Source organism: Leuciscus leuciscus (genome assembly GCF_965113295.1).
Source record: "Leuciscus leuciscus genome assembly, chromosome: 19".
In the NCBI taxonomy this organism is placed as follows: Eukaryota; Metazoa; Chordata; class Actinopteri; order Cypriniformes; family Leuciscidae; genus Leuciscus; species Leuciscus leuciscus.
In genome coordinates, this window is record NC_138743.1 from 8,958,989 (window position 1) to 8,982,078 (window position 23,090).

Sequence of the window (23,090 nt, forward strand, 5' to 3'; positions counted from 1 at the left end):
GACACACTTTAAACTGTCGGAAGAGTCGACAGCGTTCATGCCCATCTTTCAAACTTTTCTTTGACTGCATGATCCACATTTTCACCGTAGACGTATTATCAAAAACAAACCAACCAATGTAGAAAAATACTTTATTTAACATTTGTACAAATGAAAAGCATTTTACAAAATGGAAAAATAGTTAATACTTTTGAGGAAAAAAGTACATAAATAGACCTTTGGCTTTTGTAAAATCTAGCTGGAAAATTAAAAGCTTAAGATTTAAAAGACTGATGTGAAGTTCAAACATACTTTCGAGCCAACCAGTGGCTTTCAGTGCACAGCGAGTCGGTCATGTCAATCAATGCACATTGCTTTTATATTCTCATATATATATACACACATAATTCAGCATGCTATCAGATATCACACTGTCCTGTAATGCACAATGAAGAGCACCACATTCATTCTCCATCAGGTTATTAACATCTCTTTGCCTGAGAATAAATATGCATTGCTTGTGAATATGGCTTAGCTTTATGAAATAAAGTTCTCAGAGGAAACTCTGTCTCTGCCAGTTATGGAAAATACCCTTCGATTACTGTCGTTCAGCTGCATAGATTCTAAAAGGCACAGAACAATATTAAATATCTGCAGAAATGTGTAATAATAAATGCTGGTTAATGTGAGGTTGCATAGCACAGTATACTTGTAATATTTAGCTAATCAATTCCTTTACATAAAAAGAAAACTAATTCTAACGCTATGCACATGCACAAGATATTATGAGCACATATTGACAAAACCTCCATTTGAAATTCTAAACATGCTTAATATACGTTTAAATACGATGAGATTAGTCACAATACATGAGCAGGTAATTGACATTTGTACTGTAAATATTTCAAACATTCATCACCTTGATGCAAATAAGTGTGCAGAGGTTGACATGACCGCATCTCTGGACTTTACATGATCAACTATAAAAAAAATTCAGCTTGGGGTCAAAATGAACTTACACTTAAAGAGTCATATCTCTTCTGAAACGATTCAGAACCACAACGATTGAAAGAAAACTCTAAAAATACCTGAGTGAACAAGTTTTTGCATTGATTTCATCCATATTCCTAATTGTAACAAGGACTAATATGTATTATCTGGAGTATATAAACTGTCAGGAGGTCACAGGAAGTGTATAATCTGCAGAACATTCTGTTTCCTGTTTCCTGACTTTGGAACTCAACATGTGCAACTTGTTCTGAACTGAACTGTGCCACAGCGTTAAAAAAGCAGCTCATATTTTATGCTAATTAAAAAGTTAAACGGTGTCCTGAATAGATTAACCTGGATTCCTTTGCGATCTTTTATTTTTAAACGAAACATTTACGCTAGTTTTTTATGGAAGCGCAAATGTCCTTCAGATGAGATGCAGGATCCTTCAGTTCGGGGTGAGGATCGAGGATCCTGAATGTCGACCTGCGACCTGTAGCTGAAGGGGAGAGAGGATGGACCAGCTTCTTTGGGTAAAAATGACTGACTTCATGAAGTTTGGAGGTACAGAAACAGGAACACAAGGCACTTTAGGACACCACTTGCTCTACTTTCCCTCAAAGACGACTGACAGGACCAGCAAGGCCTCCAACAGTCTCAATAAATATATTAAAAACACACAACATTCATTCAAACTCCTTGAAGATTCAATGTCCACAAGAAAACAAAAAAGTAACAAACGTCATGTAAAGACATCCTTGTAAACTGGATTCACAGCTTGGTCCAACCTTTAGTAGTCAGAAAGACCTTGTTTGTTTCTATCAGGATGACTTTATTCTCCCTTTACAAGCACTGTGTCGAGATGGAAGCCTCTGGAGAGTCGGGTGTCATTGAGTCACACAGTTCTCACCCATGTCCTGTGCGTACCGGTCCGAGATGACCGTCCGCAGCTCGTCAATGTCTTTCCTCAGCTGGCACACCTCCACCAGCTTGACCCGCAAACCGTCCTCCATCAGTGGCTTCTCGCTCTCCTCCGCCGAGCAGCCCATAGCTGGGGAAAAACAGTCGGGAATAATCAGTCTATTGGCTGTGGGAACTTTATTCGGTGCTATATTAGAAATAACGCAACATCATTTGACTGTGTATTTATTCGTAATGATTTTTTTCAGGATTCTTTGATGAACAGAAAAGAACATTTATTTGAAATACAAATCTTTTGCAACATATTTATGTTTTTTATGTCTTTACTGTCCCTTCTGATCAAGTTAATGCATTTTTGCTGAATTAAAGTATTAATAAAAAAAAAAAAAAAAAAAAACACTGACCCTAAACTTTAAAAACACTATTAATTTAATAACACTCTTTAGTAAATCTTAAAATGATGCACTTTTAGCATTCAAAACGCTTGATTTGAGTGTTCTATTTTTTATTTTAAATATTGAATTTAAATAAGAAGCAAGAACGAATATGAAATTAAAATTAAAAATGCTAAAGGTGACTGACTAGAGATGCACACAAATTGAATACCTTAATATCTAATTTAAAATCAAACAGGCTTATGCTGGATTCCTCAATGCAAATGAATACAAAATATTAAAGAGAACTGTAAGAGTTTTATATGTTCTGAATAAGTATTTACATTTGATGCCGAGCAGCAGGGCCAGGTTGGGCTCTTTGCCTTGAGCTCTCTGTGTGAGGACACTGCACAGGCCCTTAAGATCCAGCAGACACAGGGACATCTCCTTCAACAGGGGCCCGGCCTCCTTCAGACACGGCCCGGGGGTCTCCTCGTCTGCCCGCCTTCCATTCTGTGGAGATAAAAACACAAAGGCTTTACACACTCCTCCCCGTGTCACACAGCAGGGGGAATCAGGACAGAGCCTTTAAAGGGACTTTCATTTTAAATTATGGAAGTACAACGAAGCCCTGGCTCGTCACGTTCGCCACTGGGGCTTTGAGAGAATCGCTATTTTCACCTTCAAATGCTATTACGGACACAAAGAAGTGTTATTTCAGCATTTTACGCTCGTCCTTCGTAGTGTGGGAAGAACTTTCAGAGTTTTGGACAGTAAAGTTGATGACTAAGCTTAACAATTGTGCGAGTCCTGATACAGATTACCAGCGGAGCACATTCTTATTTCTCAGAGCACAAGAACGAAATCACAAGCAACTGTTTGTGAAAACTAGCCAAATCGAACAGTGGGAGGTAAAATTTCTGGCATTTACACAGCGGGACAATAGCAAGAGTGGAGGAGAAATGATGCCATGACCTATTGGGGACAGTGGGATAAAATCTGCTTATCAGGAGGGAACTCGTCTAACCTGAAGAGAAACGTTCTGTACATTGTTCAGTAGGACCAGTGTTATTTTAGTACCACTGAGCTATTATTACAGTTTTTATTCATATTTTATTAGATTTTATGGTCATATTTTCAATTTTCATTTTAATCTTAGTTAAAGGTTTAGTAATTTTAGTGGTTTTGTTATTGTACTTTTTTATTTATTTTATATGTCTATAGAGTTATAACTATAGAACTATAGCTATAGAAACTAATTGAAATGTTGTTGTTTTTTAAGTATAATTTTTTTTATGGTTTTAGTTTTAGTTTCAGTTGTAATAATAACCCTGATTAGGACTATTAAAAAGAGGAAGAGGACTTCATAGAGGATGCACTTTTACACACGTGGATTTTATGAAATAATAATAATCAATCAGCTTTGCATGTAATTTCACATAGCTAATATTGTTACTCGACGTTTAGTATATGTTTGCAACTAATTATAGTGTCCGAGCTTCTAGAATTTCCACACAAAAAAAATGATATGAAAAAACTGGACACACAGTAAAGGCCTATTAATGAGCCACAACAAAACTGCACACACAAATAAAAAAAATAATAAAAAAAAGCTACATCTGAAATCACAAACTGAGTACCTACACTACTGTTCAATTATAAAGAAATATATTTTTTAAACTTTTATTAATCAAGAGCGCGTTAAATTGATCAAAAGTGACAGTAATTAAATGTATAATGTTCCAAATGATTTCTATTTCAAAAAAAAAAAATCTCTATTCATCAAAGAACCCTAAAAAAAATGTTTCAGTTTCCACAAATATTTAAGCAGCACAACAATAGTCACTATTGATAATATTAAGAAATGTTTCTTGAATATATTAAAATAAAATATATTAAAACAGAAAACGTTATGTACATTATAATAATATTTCACAATATTTTTGAGCAAATAAGTGCAGCCTTGGTGAGAATAATCTTACCGCCCGCACTTTTTAACAGTAGCGTACCTGAACGACAGCAAAACATCTGTTAATGCAGATTTGCTTTAATGCAAAAAAGAACTCTTCGCTAAAATGTAACAAATATAGAGTAAAGCAACTTTTACGTAACAGTTGCTTGGAAAGGACACACTTTTTGTTTAACTTTCAAGGAACTGTGATTTCAAATGATAGGGAACTACATTGTGAGGGAACCAAATTACTGTCCACTGTGTAAGAATATATGCAGTCATCCTTTACATGGGATCTGTTATACTTGGTCATTTCTAGTGGGTCTCGCACAAGAAACCAAGTCAGAGAATCCATGCTAATAATCTGGTGTGTCGCTGTTGCAGTTCTGTATGATGTACGGTCTCTGTGCTCGGCTCCACTGTCGTCTCTGTGAAAGTCTGTGTGGATCACGCATGACTGCGGCTCGGTGAAACTTCCTGTTCTCCCTCACCTTGAGACGGCTCAGTGAAAAATGACGTCCTGAATTCTAATAGTGCGCTGAGGGCCAGTTGGGTTATTCATGACTCGACTGCCACGAAAAGCAGGACAGAGAATTTAATGACACAAAAATGAGCCTTCAATCAAGCTTCTAACTTCCGCCACAGGGCTCATCTGTATCGTTTAGGATGAAAAAGTCTTAGCAGCACTTTAGAGTCCCTTTGTGGGTGGTTTGGAGTGCCGTACCTGCTGAAGAGTTGTGGAGAGCGTTTCAAGTTCCTCCTCGCGTTCCAAGAGCTGTTTGCGGAGTTCCTGCGTGATCCCCCTCTCCCTCTGCAACTTCTTTTCCAGGGCCTGAAAGAGGACGAAAGACAGCGCTTATATGATGTGCATTCTAAACAAGCCTGCTTTGATTACACTATTCAACATAAGCATCAACATGCAAGACACCGTCCCATCATCCTTCCAAGAATAAGAGATAACAATGCAAACCAGGATTATTGTCCTAAAGCTTTCAGAACAAAAGGTAGAAAATGACATCTTACCGACATCTCCAGAGTGAGCTTGTCAATTTGCTCCTTCTGATTGTCGATCAACTGAAACAAAAACCAAGAAATGGCAAATTACACAAATGTGAAATTTGTATAATTTGAATGCACAGAGAAGGAAAAGCAGCTAACGAGGATCCAACATACCGGTGGAGGCATTCAATACTGTTTAAAAAGCATCCCAAGACAAAAAGTGACTACTTACATGAAATAAAATAAAACTTAGTTTTGGATTTATTCAACAATTTTTGGACACTTCCAGGGCTTAACATTAACTTTTTTGCTCAGCAGCCACTGTGGTTAGTGGTTTTCCAAAGTTATTAGCCACTAAGCATTTTCACATCGATACCATGGGGAAACACTGCCATATAGATATTTTTAACATTTTCTCATAATTTGGCAACAGGTATATTAGGCTGCTGTCACTTTAAGACCTGACGCACGGATCCATTATACTGACACACATGACCAATGGCATTTTTACATTATTTTGTGTGTATTTGACTGTTTAAGCACGTCGTGTGTCCGCACTTTGGGTGTGAGCACAAAATCTGCAGGAATAAGTAAAATGATGCGCAATACGCGCAATCCCACGCCGATATTCAAGACAATATTCATCCGGAGCAAATGAAATGAGTGAGTGAGGGGAGGCAGGTTTGTGTGTCAACTCGCTGTCAGAGAGATGACAAAGTGAGAAAGCGAAGCTGGTATTGTGTATCTATTCTGCGGGAAATGAGTATTGGAAGTGTTTCAGATATTTCAGTATCGATATGTATCAAAAAAGCTATATTTTTGACAATACTACATTGCACTTATTTAAGTCTACAATTGAAAAATGTATATATTATATATATATAATTTACCTGCCAAATTGGCTAGTAGGAGTGACTTTGTTACACGCCACTGCTGAAATCCACCCGCATTTGGTGGGTTGGAGGGTGTTAACGTCAAGCCCTGGTCATTTCCATTGGTTTGGTTATTTCTTAGTATTGATAACTTGAAATAGGTAGCTTTGACTAGTATGTTTGAACGGTTGAATGTAATCTAGACAGCATTTTTGGGCATCATATGTGAGAATGCGCATATGATGCCAAGTGGTGTCAAGGTAGGCAGCTCACTAGGTTTTAAATAATAAGAGAACATAAATTCTTATATATATACACTGTCTCTTTATACCTACATGTTTTGTCTTATAGATTTATAGTATAATGTATTATAGAGAAATCTGGGCATAAAAGGAATGATGGAAACTGTACTGGTAAGTGTCATTAGGTGCATCATGGGAGATCAGTACCAGGCTGTTCTGGCTCTGTTGTTCTAGTAGCCGAGTGTTTTCCTTCTCCAGCTGCTTCAGGTCCAGCATGGGCAGCCGTACTCCATCCTCTAAACACTTCTCCACCTTCTCTTGTAGGCTACAACAAGATGTGTTACAGTACTCTATCATTCAGTTTGTAAAACCAAATAAGGCAGAGAGAAATCTCGACAGCTCCTTATATATCAACGCTGCTGTGGCCTTTCCAAGTTGATGATTGGCCTGATTTCATCCCCATGTTTACATGTTTTAATAAGAGTACATAGCGCTTTGATCTTCAGCTCACTTAACAAGGATTGAGCACTCTGTATATAAAAAGTGGCTTTCAGAAAGAAACCAAATCAAAAGCAATGCTTCTGGCTGTGAGGTCGTCTCAATAGAGCGAGCGAATAAGTGCAGTACCTTTGAACAGCAGCCACAAGCTCTTTCTCCCGCTTGGATTGGGTCTCGATGAGGGCGTCTTTCTCCGGCAGCAGGGCTCGGTTCTCCTCCAGGGTTTTCTCCAGATGGGCTACGGTGTCCTCCAACGCCTGCTTCTTCCCCTGCACTTCCTGCAACTGAGTAACGGACGGAGATGAATACAGTAATGCTACTGCACATCAATGCTTGAACACTCTACACACCTTTATAAACATTGTTTTGTAATGTTTATTCTGCACATGGTTCGTGCAATTTTATTTTGGATGTAATCATTATTTTTGTCTTGCTTTCCAGTTTGTAAATATGTACCATCACTAAATCAAGGTAAATTTAATTGAGAACAAACATTTTGTAAGACACAAGTGCATTATTAGAATATTATTAATTTAATATTTATTAATTATTTTATTTTGTTTATGCGTTTATTTTTCTTATCCAACTGACAAGAAGCTTTTCTTTTTTTTTATTCTTTTTGTTTTATAAACCTTACAAATTTTGTGAGATTTATGCTTAAAACAAGACAAAACTATTTGTCAGTGGGGAAAGAAACATAAATAATAAAATAATAAATTAATGTTATATTAGATTTTTTTCTTTCAATTGTGTTATTTCTTAGTTTTGATAACTTCACTCAGATAAATCTACTGTAATACTGGCCAGAACTTTTAAAAATAAAATAAAATATATTAATTCAAGAGTTTTGCTAAGAGTTTGTCTTATACAAATTAATCTTTTTTTATTCTGATATTTTTTACTAAAAGACAGAAGACTAATATATTGATTAGTAAAATGATTTTTTCAGTCAACTGTATTGCATTTAATCCAATATCACAGTCAATGTCTGGCTCAAAGTGACAGATGCCTCAAACTGTGCTAAAGTGGTAAGAAAAATATGACTCCAAACATTTTTTTTTGGACTGTCAGATAATTTTAATCCTCTTACGGTTGTGCATACAAGTAAACTGCACAAAATAATGATTTAATAAACCACAAGTAAGATTATTCCCAAACATAATGAAGAGTGCCTGCTGTCTCATTAGCAGCTGTTTGCGCTGATCTATTAGCAGAACGCCATGGGGACTGGCACTGGCACTGCTATGTTGGTTTAGGAGACGTTAATTATGCCCACATTAACTGAACCAAGAACACTTTTGATTTTTGAGGCATAAGTTTGTGGATAAGTTTGTGACCAACTTGGAAAAGGTGGCATCTGAGGTGTTGGAATTGTAATCAGAAAAAAGTAGTAGTAATTAAGGCTGTGTTAAATAATGATTTCTCGATTTGATTTGATTCTCATTTTGATGAACCGATATTGATTCTTAAATACCAAGAATGGCTCTTTTAGTCTGTTGATGAATGAACAAAACTGAACTGATCATCTATTCTGCTTTACTATTAGTAACAGCACAAAATAAACATGAATGAACATCAGAAGGTTTGTAATCACTCAATCAATGTTTCAACTGCAGAAAAACATCAAAAGAACAACCTGAAAAACAAGGTCATCTAATGTTACATTTAACTCAGAAAAGTGATTCAATGTCCAAAAACTCATTAGTCAGCTAGAAAAATTAACTCTAGAGAGGATCATTTTGATAAATATATGCACTATACTGCATATGTTATCTATTGTATTTTTACTAACCTGGTCTTCAATATTTAATGTATGTTTAAATAAATACAGGCACCATTTAAATGTTTATACTTAGAAAGAACGAGTAGAAACATGTCATTAAAAAGTTATTATAACATTATTATTATATAAACTTCCTTAAGTGTAATTTAAAAGTTAGTAGCCTGTACAAATCAGTTAATTTTAATCTTTAATATTATAGTAATGTACCAACTGGGTTTTTTTCTGTACAGTTTACAGCATTAGCTGAGATATTTTTTTCCCCATGTACTGTATCCCAATTAATCGATATCGAATCAAATTGAATCGAAACTGGAATTGAATCAAATCGCAAGCTTGTGAATCGAAATCGAATCAAATGGTGAAATTTGTGTCAATACCCAGCGCTAGTGGTAATGATTTTGGAGAATGTAAAACACAATCACTAGTTTTTGCAGTTTAGGACTTTCCGATAAAGACGGAGAACGGCACGTACCTGCTGAGCCTGTGTCTGGACCTCGTCCAGCGAGGGCAGGTCTGCCAGGTACTTCTCCAGCGTCTCGATGCGCTGCTGCTTCTCTAGATTCTGCTCCTGTTCGCGCTGGCATTTCTTCTTCAGACTGCTGATGTAACGGTCACGTGTTTTCATCTGATCGGAAGCAAAAAGCAACTTTGTTCAGCTTCAGTAGGGCATGGGAAACAATAGGTCTTATTTAGTAAGTGTGCGTACGCACTAATTCGAGCGTGAAATCTGTGTACGAACGTTTTCACAAACAAATCATGATTCACCAATAACTTTCATACAAAAATGTATTGTAAACACACAAAAATGTAGGAACAACTGAAACCACACGTACGCAACAAATCACATATTCTGAATGGCCGTTCGAAAATGACATTTTATCTAGAGATATTTCCTCTTACATTTATTTAATCAAAAACAGTGAAAAAGTAAGAAAAGCTGTGTTATAACTCGAGCTGTGAGGTTCCTCTGTTTAAAGATGGACATGCGCATATGCACAGCTGGCTAATGACAGGGCTGTAATCTGGTTTTAAAAAGCTGTGTTTAAAGGTATAGCGGAGGATGTTTTACTTCCTGGTGGGTAGTCTAAACTATTGGTCCTCCTAATTGTCAATCATTCTGGTGAATCAATCAAACTTTTCAAAAAGTGGAGAGGGCGGGTCTTATCTAAAATTTGGAAAGATCCTCCGCTATACCTTTAATGCAAAAGACCAACCTTGGACAACCAGTCGCTCATTTAGAAAACAGAAAATTCATTAACATTAGAATAGATTTATGTGTGAATACACGTGTCGTGTTGTGAATTAGACATAGTTTTTTTCTTCTGATTGTACAAATACTAAGTAATACAAGCAATTATTAGTGAATGAGACCCAAAATTTTCAAACATTCAGGTACCACAGACCTTTAGGACCATTCACATCTTGAATTAGAAGTTCTAACCTTCTCCTCCAGTTTCTTGATGTCTTCGGTGTATTTCTGTGTATTTTGTTTGAGAAATTCGTTGAGATGGATGACCTCCAGCTCTGCCGCAGCTAATTTACGCCCCAGCTCTCCGTTCTCACAGCACAGTGGGCTCAGTCGCTCGGGCAGCTGAGACTTTGGACTCTGGCCGGATACTGGACTGTCATATGGAGAATCCTAAAAAAGGTGGAAAGAAGCACTTTTTTTTACTGCCATTATAAAAGTATTTTCTCCCATTTAATTCATTTTAATGAGACATACCTTGGCCTTGAGCATATACGAGTCATCATAGCGCCCCCTCTGGTTGTGAAGGACTTGTTGCGCCCTTATCTCGTTTTCCCTGATCCTGGCATGAAGCTGAAGGATTTGCTGCTTTTGCCTAGAATTCGCAAATCAGTAAGACACTCAGTATTCACTTAGTTTACTTAGTTTCACAGTCTGTTGGACAGCTCTGCTTCAGAGCACTTTAAAAACAAGTACGCTGAAAAATTCCTTTTGAGAGCGAAGTACATGCTTGCTGGAGGCAGTCGCAGTGATGTGGGAGGCACAACTGCTTTCATAAGAAATGTTTTTACACTTGTAATGACACTTTAAAGTGTGCTTGTGCTTGGTTTGGACATTTTCTGCCTTTGAGCAAAATAAGAGAGTGTGTGGTTAAACATTCCTAAATCAAGTTCAGCATAGTAAAATACCAGCAAAATCAGGCAACTGATCGCAACATCATTATTTTTTATCCATTAAAGGTGCTGTAAGTAATTTTTTTTGAAAAATGTCCTTTTAACATGACGGATATCAATGAATTCAGGGTTCTGAAATATGACAACTGTCTCTGTGATAAACCTAGACTATGTGGCCAAATTTTTCTATAATAAACACACACGCACGCACGCACGCACACACACACACGATATTTTCAGCCACATTATATATATATATTTTACATACTAATAATACTAATAATACATGAATGTGAAAGTATTACTTTAATTCTGAGATTAATTATTAGGGGTGTAACGATATTCAAACCGAACCGACAAACCGCGATACAACAGCCACGGTTCGAACCGCGATACTCTCATGTCGAACCGAACGCGCCCCGCCCCCTGCTGCCCCGGCCCAACTCTCACATCACTTTGTCACAAAACTATTTTTTTCTTCCTTGACATTTGATTAAATAGTTATTAATGAGTACACTTTTAACAACTAATAAGAGCTGTAGTTTTACTAAATATTATTATAATATTATTTACTAAATAAAGTGCATGTCACGTGATTTGGGTGATCGATCACGCTCGAGAGTTTACATACGCACTTCAGGATGGCAACTCATATTGAGATTGAAGACCCTCCGGTCACAACCACTGACTGATACAGCAGCAACAGCAGCAGTGCTGATCACGAATCACCGACACCTGTCATCATCCAATATGATGACATATCACAGCATTTTTTAATCATCGTTTTGAGACAAATCATTGTTTGTTTTGCGAACATAATCCTCTGCCGTCTGGTCGCTTCCGCTTCAAGCCGGACTCGTCTCGCGCTAACGGTAATTCCTTTTCACTGTCCACGTTTTGATTTCGGCAAATCAATTTTAGCGAATGCAAACAACGTGATTATTGTTCATGAGTCCAACATCCAGCCACGCAAGAAAACATGTAATCTACCTGAGGGAATAATATGCTCACAAAACATTTCTGATTATTATTAATGTTTAAGACTGGTTTGTTTTTTCCCCCCCAGGATTCTATGAAGAATGTAAAGATCATAAGATATTTATTTGAAATAGAAAGCTTGTGTAACACTATAAATGTAGGCTACTGTCACTTTTGATTAACGTAATGCATCCTTGCTGAATAAAAGTAGGCAATTACTTTCTTTAATTTCTTTCCCCCAAAAAATTATCTTACAAACCTCAAACTTTTGAACTGTAGGCCTATGTATAATGTTAAAAAAGCTTTCTATTTCAGATAAATGCTGTTATTTTGAATGGTGGTTTGTTTGTAATGTGACATTTTGTTTGTATGACTTTACAATAATTTTTAGAATTAAATTGTACATAAATAGGTTAAGCAATACAAATGTGTTTGTCTGATAACCTTTTAAACATATACTTAACTGTCTGCAGACAATGAAATGATGTACATTGTGCGATGCAGTACAAATATTTTGAGTGTCCCTTGTTTTCCTATAAAGAACCACGATTGTCCCGCATTTTACTTTTCTGAAGTTGGCAACCCTACTCAGGTGTGCAGTTTATTTCTGACTAGTCAGTGGAGGCATTTATTTCATTTTAGTTAACTCAGGTGTGCTAAGTGCTCTAAAGAAAGGCTGAAGCCACTGTATAAAGTTCAGTTAATAAAGTTAAAGTTAATCTAGCGTTATTATTGCTGGTGCCCTGCCATGAACCCTGCCCCCACAGCAAACAGAACCGAACCGAACCGAACCGTGGCTCCAAAACCGTGATATGAACCGAACCGTGGCATTGGTGTATCGTTACACCCCTATTAATTATAAGTAATATGTAACTATATAATAACTGTAAGAAATAACTATGCACAGTGCAGTACAATGGCAACATAAAAATCGAATTATTTAATTGTGTTTTTATATCACACTCTATTTTTCTCACATAGTACTATGAATGGGTCTTCATGTGAAAATGTGTTACTGTGTTTATATTTAACAAATTTTTTTTTCTTTTTTTTTTTTTAACAAATCAGAAGATCATTTCTACCACTAAATACTTTTTCATGCTCACAAATGTATGTATGGGAAACAGGAAGCGTTTCTTTAAAAAAAATCCTTCAGATTTAATGCCATATTCAGCTCTTAAGCAGACGTTGGTTAAGTCTATTTTGCTTCGATTGCTTTTGACATTGAGATATCCTGATGCTTTCTCTTTCCTGATTATTTCTATAGCGTGGGGTTTTGGAAAGATAATGTGTGACTAATTCTGGCATAAGTTCCAAAACACTGCTTACAGCTAGTTTAATAATGTAAACAAAATGGTAAATGCGCGATATATAAATGGACAGCAAAACTGGATTTAGCAGCCTGACAAAAAGAAGAGTGATGCCCAGCTAAAAGCGTGCTCGTTTCCTCATGTGTAATTGTTGGCAGGGATATGCGGTGTGTTTGTGTGTGAGCAGAAACAGCAGACTGAACAGTGGCCGTCTGCTCTGTGGCATGTGTGGCACTGCTCCGTCTGTCAGAGCTAACCTAAAAGCAAAGCAACACTATGGGTGACGGCATGATGCTATAATTACAACCGGCTCAAGGTCACAGCAGTCACTACAGGGTCACAGTCCTGAGCACAGCTGACGTTGTGTTAAATTAATGAAATGCTATTAATGAAACATCTGCCTCTTCCCCAGAAACATGAGCTAATGACAAATATACAGACAAAAATGGATGAATCCATTACTTTGTTTACGTGGGAGGTCAGGAAAGGTCTTGTTTTGACAGCAGTTGCATGACATTTCTTGGCAAGGTTGAGTAATTTTTTAGTTGCATCAGACGGACATATTTTGCCGTTACATCATGTATCATTGTGTTTGCAGCATCTTGCACCATAATCATTGCGTTGCTTTATCGAAGCATAAGTGGAATAATTTGCTAATTTTTTTAATTCTTGAATCGAAGATCTGGCCCAATTTAAACCCTGATTTCAATAAGTTAATATTTTTTGTAATGTCTATTTGATACTTTTCTCATTTCACACAATAATGACAATAATGAAATTACCCCTTTTGGGGGTAATTTCTCAGCAAAATTGGATGTGTGATTAATTTGCCATTAATTAATCACCACATTGTGTAATTAATTATATTAAAAAATGTTAATGGCTTGACAGCCCTAATAATATTATATACACGCCCTGATAAATAGTTTTTATTCTTTGTGTATGACTTCATAAGCACTCAAAAAGTGTCTTTGTTTACTCACCGGTCAATCTCCAGTTCCCTCTGCCTCAGGAGTCCCTCCTTAATCTTTACCAGGGTATTGACAGGGAGAGAAGTTCCACTCAGCATCTGCACAAAACAATAATTATAGCATTAGAACTCCTCATTTGGTAAACACGCAGGGTCAGGCTAGCGTGTACTTATGGTAAGCACACAGTAATTAGCATACTCTGTCATAATAATCACCATCGGCAACAAACTGCCACCGAAGCCATGCAGCATTCCAGTGAAGAACTCCAGGGGGTTTGTAAAGGTCTCTTCTCGCCTGGAGGATGACAGCGAGTCTTTGCACTACTGAATCTAATTATGAATTTGGTTTTAACTTTACTTGGTTTTTCCAAGGAGGCGCATGACTCCCTGGAAGTATGTGATTTGAATGGCAAATAAATGTAATAAAATATATCTATTTATTTAGAATTTATATTAATTTGTTTATAATCAATTTATAATAACGTAATATATATAGTTATAATAAATAATTATATAGATATTTATATAATATATAAATTAGATTTACATAATATTGTTATATTACAGTATATGTTGTCAAATAATTAAAGAAATTAAATGCTTAAAAAGCATCGTTCTCCTTTGACAGCCATTGAAAAAGTACAAATAATGATATAATTATAATACGTATACATACATATATATATATACATATATATTATAATGATATAATTATTTGTACTTTTTCAATGGCTGTCAATGGAGAACGATGCTTTTTGCTCTTGTAATGGTGTAGTTCAGTAACCTGCCAGCAGGGGCTAACTGAACATAATAACAGTGTCCCCAAATAAAACAAGATCATCTCGGATTTGATGTTATAATCCAGGCCTGATTTCTAGAATTCCCTTGAAAGGTGATGAAAAACAACAGGCACACACCAAACATATAGTTTCCCCAAAGCCCTTAAGGCAGTATGTACACAATCTTCAGCAGTGCGTGTTTGAGTGAAGGGTGACAGGTCATAAAGCCGCTAAATGGGAGCACTGCAAATGGCTCCATGAGGAGCTGAAAGGACCCTGGTGAAGAGGTCACTGATAAGGTCACATCTCATGCTTTACTCCAAACATACAGCAGACTTAGAAGGATGACTCTATACTCAACACAGCTTGAGGGAAGTCTGTTGAGACTTATATTGAATATATGGGACATTGGGGTAATAATTATCAGCCCCTTTATGTGAAACTGCTCAATTTCTAGAGCTCAGCTTTCTAAATATTTCTATTTTAAACTATTTTACAAATATTGGTAACACTTTACAATAAGGTCTCATTTGTTAGCATTAGTTAATGTATTAACTAACATTAACTAATAATAAGCAACTCATCTTTGTTAAAATTAGTTGAACAAACAATGAACAGTTGTATTTTTATTATGTTGGTTCACAGTGCATTAACTAAGGATTATAAATACAATTTCTGATTTTAATAATGTATTAGTAAATGATGAAATTAACATCAACTAAGATTTATTAATGCTGTAGAAGAATTGTTCATTCTTAGTCCATGTTAACTAAAGTACTTAACTAATGCTAACAAATAAAACCTTATTATAAATTGTTACCAAATTATTATATAATTATAAAACATACCTAAAATATAAATAAAATACATAATAATAAAATAATACAATATAAACAAATAAAAATAATTTGATTTAAAATATATATTTTTATATATTTAATATTTATACAAATAAAAGATAATACATTAAAATAAAATATTTTTTTGAAAATATTTTAAATCGCTACTTTATTAATATACCATACAAATCTATATTCAGGATTAAATTAAATTAACAAATGTTTACAATTTTAGAAATATTTTCAAATGAATTAAATAATTTACAATGAATATTTTAAATTAAATGCATGGGTTTCCTCTAAAGTCATGCAATATAGGTCAATTGGACAAAGTAAATTGGTCGTAGTGAGTGAGTGAGTGTGTGTGAGTGTGTCCTAGCACTGGGATTGCAGAGTTAGTACACTCTCAGTGCTGGGAAAGGCATCAGGCGTAAAACGTGCCAAATCATCTGTGCGGATTATTCCCCTGACAAAAAGGAGCAAGCCGAAAGAAAGAGAGAGAGATTTGTTTTCAGTTATTAAAGGGGGGGTTGAATATTATTTCACTTTTCTAACTTTAGTTAGTGTGTAATGTTGCTGTTTGAGAATAAACAACATCGGCAAAGTTACAACGCTCAAAGTTCAAAGCAAAGGGAGATATTTTCTTTTACAGAAATAGCTTTTTAAGGACTACAACAAACGGCTGGAAGGGACTACACGAGCTTCCTCCCGGGTTAGTGACATCACAAACCCTAAAATGTACATTACCCCTCCCCGGGAACATGCAAGCAGTGTTGAGAAGAGTAGTATAGAGCACTTGAGTCTGCTCAAGCTGTCGTCTTTTCACATTTATTGCAATACAGTACGCAACACAAATGAAATAGCATGTCACTCTGTAGACATATTACAGTCTCTCCATTTTTGTCCGACTTAGTACTGCGATAAAAGGCAGTACAGTTTCTGACATTTTAGTGCGTGTCTGCAAGCTGCCTGCTAACACACACGAGCTCTTGAAGCTCCGCCCTCTGTGCCGGGAGCAGCAGCTCATTTGCATTTAAAAGAGACACACACAAAACTATGCGTTATTGCCCACCCTCAAAAAGGGACAATTTTACCATGCTATAAAAAATTATCTGTGGGGAATTTTGATCTAAAACTTCACATACACACTCTGGGGACATCAGATACTTATTTTACATCTTGTAAAAAGGGGCATTATACCACCCCTTTAAATTCAATCATTAATAATAAAAAAAAGTATTAATTTACTTCATTACATTACATCCTTAATACTGTACATCTTTACTGAATCTTGGAAATCGGAACAGCTTTTAAGAATCAAAATAACTCTTAGGCGTCCAGCACTTGTGCACTGGATACTGGATGGGATATGGTACATTTTATCCATGAGACCAAGGACCACCGTCCACTGGACTATATATTCAACTGATGTGGTTTGCACAGGAGCAACCATGGACAACCAGCTATCAGATGTATTAACCTTTTACATCAACTGTTTAAAATAGTCCATGTTGTTTCCCTGACCAAACTCTGCAGACTTGACCAGCTGCCAGGCTCACAAATGCCAACCCTATAAATGCGGCACATATCAGTGGCGCACTCGAGCCTGCAAACATGCCTTTATTTGCCTCTGGAGAGATTTTAGTCCCCGCAGCAAACCGAGTGGTGATAAGAAGTGGTGCCACTTTCGTTGCCAGGCCTCCCTCACCTCCTCACATAGCTGGGGATATTTTTAACAGTCAAACAAAACAAACTGGCTCAAATCTCCACAGTATGTGAGCTCAGAGCACCAAGCACTCGTACATGGCGAGCTGCGCAGGAGGAGTCCATAACCAGTTGGGTGGTTGGCAGCAGCAACAACAAACAGGCTGGGAAGCAGATGACAGGGAATGGATAAGGGGAAGTTGAGTAGGCAGTTCCATCTATTCGCTCTTAAAAGATTAGTTCACCCAAAAATGTAAACAAGAACGACTTTTTGTCTCTTTCTACATGAAAAGGGTGCAAAAGCACCATAAAAAGTATAATAAAATAGTTTATATGACTTGTGCACTATGTTTATGTGAAAAACAAACAGAAATTTAAGTTCTTATTGACTGAAAATCCTTTGTTCCTTCGTCAATGAATCATTTAGAGCAGTAGTTCTCAACCAGGGGGCCTCAGTAAGTCTTAAAATAATAAAAATTTGGTTATATTAACAATCTTAATAAAAAGTAAAATAAATAAAAATATATTTTTATTTATTTATTCACTTTTATGACAACAGAAGTACCAGAGGTATAACAGTCTACATATGACGGCCCTTGATTATTGTGTTATACAAAGGGGGCCTTGGAGTCCAAAAGGTTGAGAATGACTGATTTGTGAATCCAATCAACAGATTTATTAAAAATATAAATCTAAAAAGAATGATTCTTTCATTGGACAGTTACTTGTAATGTTCTTGAAAGGATATCTAGGGTGAATTACATGATTTTCAGTCACTAAAGACTTTGATTTCAATACGTTTTTCATACATAATGACCATATAGTGCACAAGTTTTATAGACAATTTTTATGATGCTTCCCCATACTTTATTTAAGCTTGAAAAATATAAGTCCAGCACACTACTCTAGTTTGCATCATCACACAAATATTTTAATGGTAAACCATCATTTCGGTCATTCGACCTTCCACTGGCTTTTTTTCTAGTTTATATTAATTTCATCACAACAAACCTATGATCGATTATGAGAACGAATATGAAAGCAAAACTGACCAGTCTAACAGGGCAATATCTGATGGTTATAAGAACTCCTTAGACATTAATGATCTCATTATGTTTAATAGTATTAATTGGCTTCCTTTGACAGGTGGAAATAGCTCAACCATTGAACCAAAGGAAAGCCAGCAGTCCTGTGACGTCTCCAATCTCCATGCATCTGGCCACCCGGCTTTATGTTGAAGAGTGGAGAGCATGTAGGCCAGGCATAGCTGTCATTCCCCACCAGCTTGTCTCTCCAGGAGGTGTTGTTACCACATGCCAAAAGTACCATGCCATTCCTATCAAGACCAGGACTTTAGATACTATATTGACCCTAGGCCAGTAAATCGGTCATAAATGCAGACTGTTATAGGTCAGCACTGATTTATGGCATCAAAATGTCTCTGTTCTTATGATAAATGTTCCTTAAGACATGCATCAGCCCAAAGAACGCCTGTCCTCTTGGCAAGTGGGCATCTAACTGGAATAAACGTCCGTGTTTGCCCTAATTTTATGCCATTACATAAACTAAAAGCTTTATGAGTCAGGAGTTTGTTTAAACTTGTTCCTCCACCTGCTCCTCAAAGTTCCTGACAGCAGTGTTGTGTTTGTCTCTTTCCAGGACACAGCTGTTTAAACCGTCTGAGACAGGAACAGCTGCTTGAGGAAGGAACCTCATTCATTAAAGTAGATGGAGGCCAGAAAATGCTAAATGCTGTATCTTTAATTAAACTCCCTTAGGTTCTTGTTCCCCTCGAGTCAGCATCTTTGAATAGGTCTTCATTTGACAATGGAGAAACCTCCTCTGCATATTCTATTATTAACTACTAAACATTAACTCTATGAAAAAGATCCATATTAAACACCCCATAAAATCACTTGACCACTGCAGATTCATTCTAATATTATAGAATTCTAAATACAAGTGTATACTATTTTATGTAAAAAAAAACACACAAAAAACATATAAAATTATATTATTTATTATGAAAAATATATAATAAAAATAATATCAATCAAGCCATTTAAACATTATAAATGATGACTTAAGTAAGCACTAGATGGTAGCAAAGATAATCTGAATGTAAAAACAGGCAGAAATGAGCAATCAAATATCTATTGGCTGACATTGATAAATAAATAAATAATATTGGCTGATGACCAATACCAATATATTGTGTATCCATAAATGTAATCTTAAAAATTAAAATTAAACATAAATAAATACATTTAAATGTTTCAAGTTAATTGTCAATGTTTAGGAGTAGCATAGAGATCAACTCAAAGCAAACAGACATGGACAAAAATCTAGAAAAAAGATTTAATAAGGCCTTTAAAATGGAAATATTTAAAGCACTCTTTAAAAATTAAGCATAGCCTGGTAGGGATTAGAAAGAGCGATTCTTTCGCAGAGGACTGATACTCTTGGTGAACAGAATAAAAGTCAAATCCACTTTCTCAAACATACCAAAGGGCACAGGAAAGGTCTGATGGCTTTCGGCTACAGCACTTGAACAGTTTCACTCTGCCACAATGCACAGCTAATCTGGTGCCAATTCCCTGAACTCTATCACATCCTGCCACTACGCTCTCTCGAAGGCCCTCCGGACAGCCGTCCATCAACCTCTTGGCAAGCTGGGGCAACACAGGGGAGACACGCTGGCTCCTTTCGAGGTGACTGTACTCAGAATTGGCCATTAAGGCAGTGCTGTGGACATTTGCGATGCAGTGGGGAGTTTAGTAGTGTGTTATATGAGAATCACCTATCGGTGTTTAGCACATGTAGGTGATCTCTTAAAGTGTTTGCTTTAAGCTATTCTAGATCCCAAATACTCGTTACATAAAAAACAAAAAGCACAAATATAAAACTGAATATACTGTGTCCCAAAAAATTATTTGGACACTTAAGCGACATTTAAAAATGCCAAGTGAAATTTTTTTCAAACAAGATTTTTCTTTAGGCGTTCAAAACTAAGACTTGAAAAGTATTTGGACACTTAGGCTAATATTTTTATTTTTATTTATTTTATTTTATACCAGGAAGGTCCCATTGAGATACAATATCTCTTCTACCATGGAGTCCTGTTAAAATATTGTTCAAAATGAGAACCTCCATGAGACACTTTAACATCTGTGTGTGAACTTGAGGAGAAATGACTTCAAATCGCAGTTCCACCAATTAATTAAAAGTATGTATAAAAGCTCTTGTTTACATATGCCACAGGTATGTAATGCAATAGCAGTGACATTCAGACATTTTAAGTGTCACTTGAGTGTCCAAATACTTTTTGGGGTCACTGTATACACACACACACATTGTTATAGCCCAAAGGCACCTCTGTGTTGTGTGGCCTGGTGACAGCTGTTGGATCCAGGGAGCGGGTGTGCTAAGCTGAACAATGAGTTGAGACATGGATGTATTGCACCTAACAAGCAAACTTTCCAGCACTGGCCAGAGGGCATGGCACAGGCGAATGGACAATGTGTATGCATGCGCATGGCAACCAGGCATTAACACGCCATAAACACTCTGCAAACGAGGTACGGAGAGCAAGGTCAACACAGAGGACTGACCTCCTCCATTTTAATGAGCTTGTCCATAAAGAACAGCATGTATACCGAGCCAAACAGCACACTCGATGTCCTGTTGCACTGGGATTATGGTAGCGAGAACAACTAGTATGCTAACTAATGCACATTCAAAAAGAACTGAGATGCTTTAAAGGAGTTGTTGAGGGAAAAAAAAAATCTGTGAAAAAGACTAGTACACGATAAATAAAAAGTTTTAAATATAGATCATTAGAGTATGTTTTACAAGAAAATACTTTTAAATGTATTACTTGCCTATAACTGTGAAATTCACTAGCAATTTCTAAATGAAAATGTTTCTCTACCAATTTTTGTAGTGTAAGAATTTACATACTTGTTTATGGTTTACAAGCATAGCCATGGTGTTCACCAGCAAACATTTTTCAAAAAGTCTTTTTGATGAACCTAGTTGTCCATGGGAGACTAAAGCCTGGTGGAAACACATCATTTTTAAACAACACGACCTTCAAACTAGTGCACCTAGTGTGCATTTGTGCTTTTTAGACATTGCCATTTTATGGTTTTGGTCAAGTGGTGTTCATCCAGACCTTGCCAAAAAAACTGTTTCGCATTGGCCGGAGACTACACTGAAATTGGATGCCATCGTAATTACTTTTCCATTCCTCATGTCCTCTTCAATCTCTTAAAGCTTCTCTTGTCTATAGCGAACAGAGCTCCTTATAAGGAAGAGAACTTTGGGATGTTTTTATCTCAAAATAGAACTCTAACAAAGAAAAAAAAATACGCAAGAAAGTTCCCAGTGCCCCCTGAGGATGCTCTTACACCATAGGTTGAAGATGTTTATAGTCTATTAGGATCTCACAGACAATCTTCTCGATAAAACCGGTCATTTAGAGCACATGCTGTTCTGGCAGCAACATCAAGAGAATATCTGTATTAATCCAGCAACTGGAATCTCCGGCGAGACTGAGAGCTGCTGGATACCGTTACAGAGTAAATTCCATGAGGGCTGAACAGTTCAGAGTAGAGAACACATGCAAATGCAAGAAAAACGATATATTAGGCACAATTATGTGCAATTAAATGGCAGTTTATTTGCACACAACTGGGAAACTGTGAGCTGTGAACCTAATATGCACGTGCAGTAGGTGTAAGATATGTCGACACGTTAATCGTAGTGCAACATTTTAGTCATTTGATGATAAATTTAGGCACTGCCCATAATACACAGCTACCTGTGGTTTGAGAGATGCACATGAGAAAAGCAATAATGATTTTTAATATTAAAAACATATTTGCAGGTCAAAGTTAAAGGGCTAGTTCACCCAAAAAAAAAAAAAAAATCATTAATTACTCACTCTCATGTCATTCCATACCCCTAAGCCTTTTATTCTTCTTCAAAACTCAAATGAAGATATTTTAAATGAAATCTGAGATTTCTGTTCCTCCACTGACAGTCCACGCAACTATTGACAGCTACACAACTACCTCTTTGACGCTTCAAAATGTTCATAAAGAGATTGTAAAGCTAATCCATATGAATGGAGCAGTTTAGTCCAAATTTTCTGAGAAACTCAATCGCTTATGATGAACAGAACAACAGCGGAAACATATGGAAGCAAACATGATTGAGCTTCCGTGGGTTGATGAATAGATGTAATAATTCTTATAATTCTATATGTGAATAAAAGCCTAAATTAAATCTGTTCATCATATAAAGCGATCGAGTTTCTTCAGAAAATTTGGACTAAACTGCTCCATTCATATGGATTAGTTTTACAATCTCTTTATGAACTTTTTGTAGCATCAAAGTGATAGTTGCATAGCTGTCTATGTAGGGACAGAAATCTCTCAGACTTCATTAAAATATCTTCATTTGTGTTTCGAAGATGAACAAAAGTCTTTAGGGTTTGCAATGACATGAGGGAGAGTAAATGATAGGGCTGTCACTTTTGGGAAAAAATTGATTGTAAAATCGATTTTCCATGTCTAAAGACGTTTCCATTTTAAACGCCAAATATGGGCAAATCCACAGACAACTAACAGGCATCAGCTCGAACGTAAAGAGGGTGCTTGAGACGCGCACAAGTCAGCAAACATTCCTGATGATTTATTGGCCTGAAGTTTCGTGCATAATGACAAACAGGAGTGCAACATTCTCGAAAAACAATAAGC

The 23,090-nt window shown here is 36.4% G+C and overlaps 1 protein-coding gene across 3 annotated transcripts in view; it reads right to left on the reverse strand.

The window, feature by feature from the left end:
* Positions 1-114: 114 nt before the first annotated feature.
* cep85l (centrosomal protein 85L) overlaps positions 115-23,090 on the reverse strand; it is a 67,297-nt gene continuing 44,321 nt past the window's right edge. For all 3 annotated transcript variants that reach the window (XM_082148220.1, XM_082148219.1, XM_082148221.1), the window contains 10 exons: positions 14,020-14,105; positions 10,333-10,450; positions 10,051-10,248; positions 9,082-9,234; positions 6,956-7,110; positions 6,536-6,653; positions 5,239-5,289; positions 4,940-5,047; positions 2,609-2,777; positions 115-2,020 (listed from right to left, as the gene is read on the reverse strand). In XM_082148220.1, the coding sequence (XP_082004346.1) occupies positions 1,857-2,020; positions 2,609-2,777; positions 4,940-5,047; positions 5,239-5,289; positions 6,536-6,653; positions 6,956-7,110; positions 9,082-9,234; positions 10,051-10,248; positions 10,333-10,450; positions 14,020-14,105 (1,320 nt within the window). In that variant the 3' untranslated portion in view covers positions 115-1,856. The remainder of the gene's footprint in view (positions 2,021-2,608; positions 2,778-4,939; positions 5,048-5,238; positions 5,290-6,535; positions 6,654-6,955; positions 7,111-9,081; positions 9,235-10,050; positions 10,249-10,332; positions 10,451-14,019; positions 14,106-23,090) is intronic.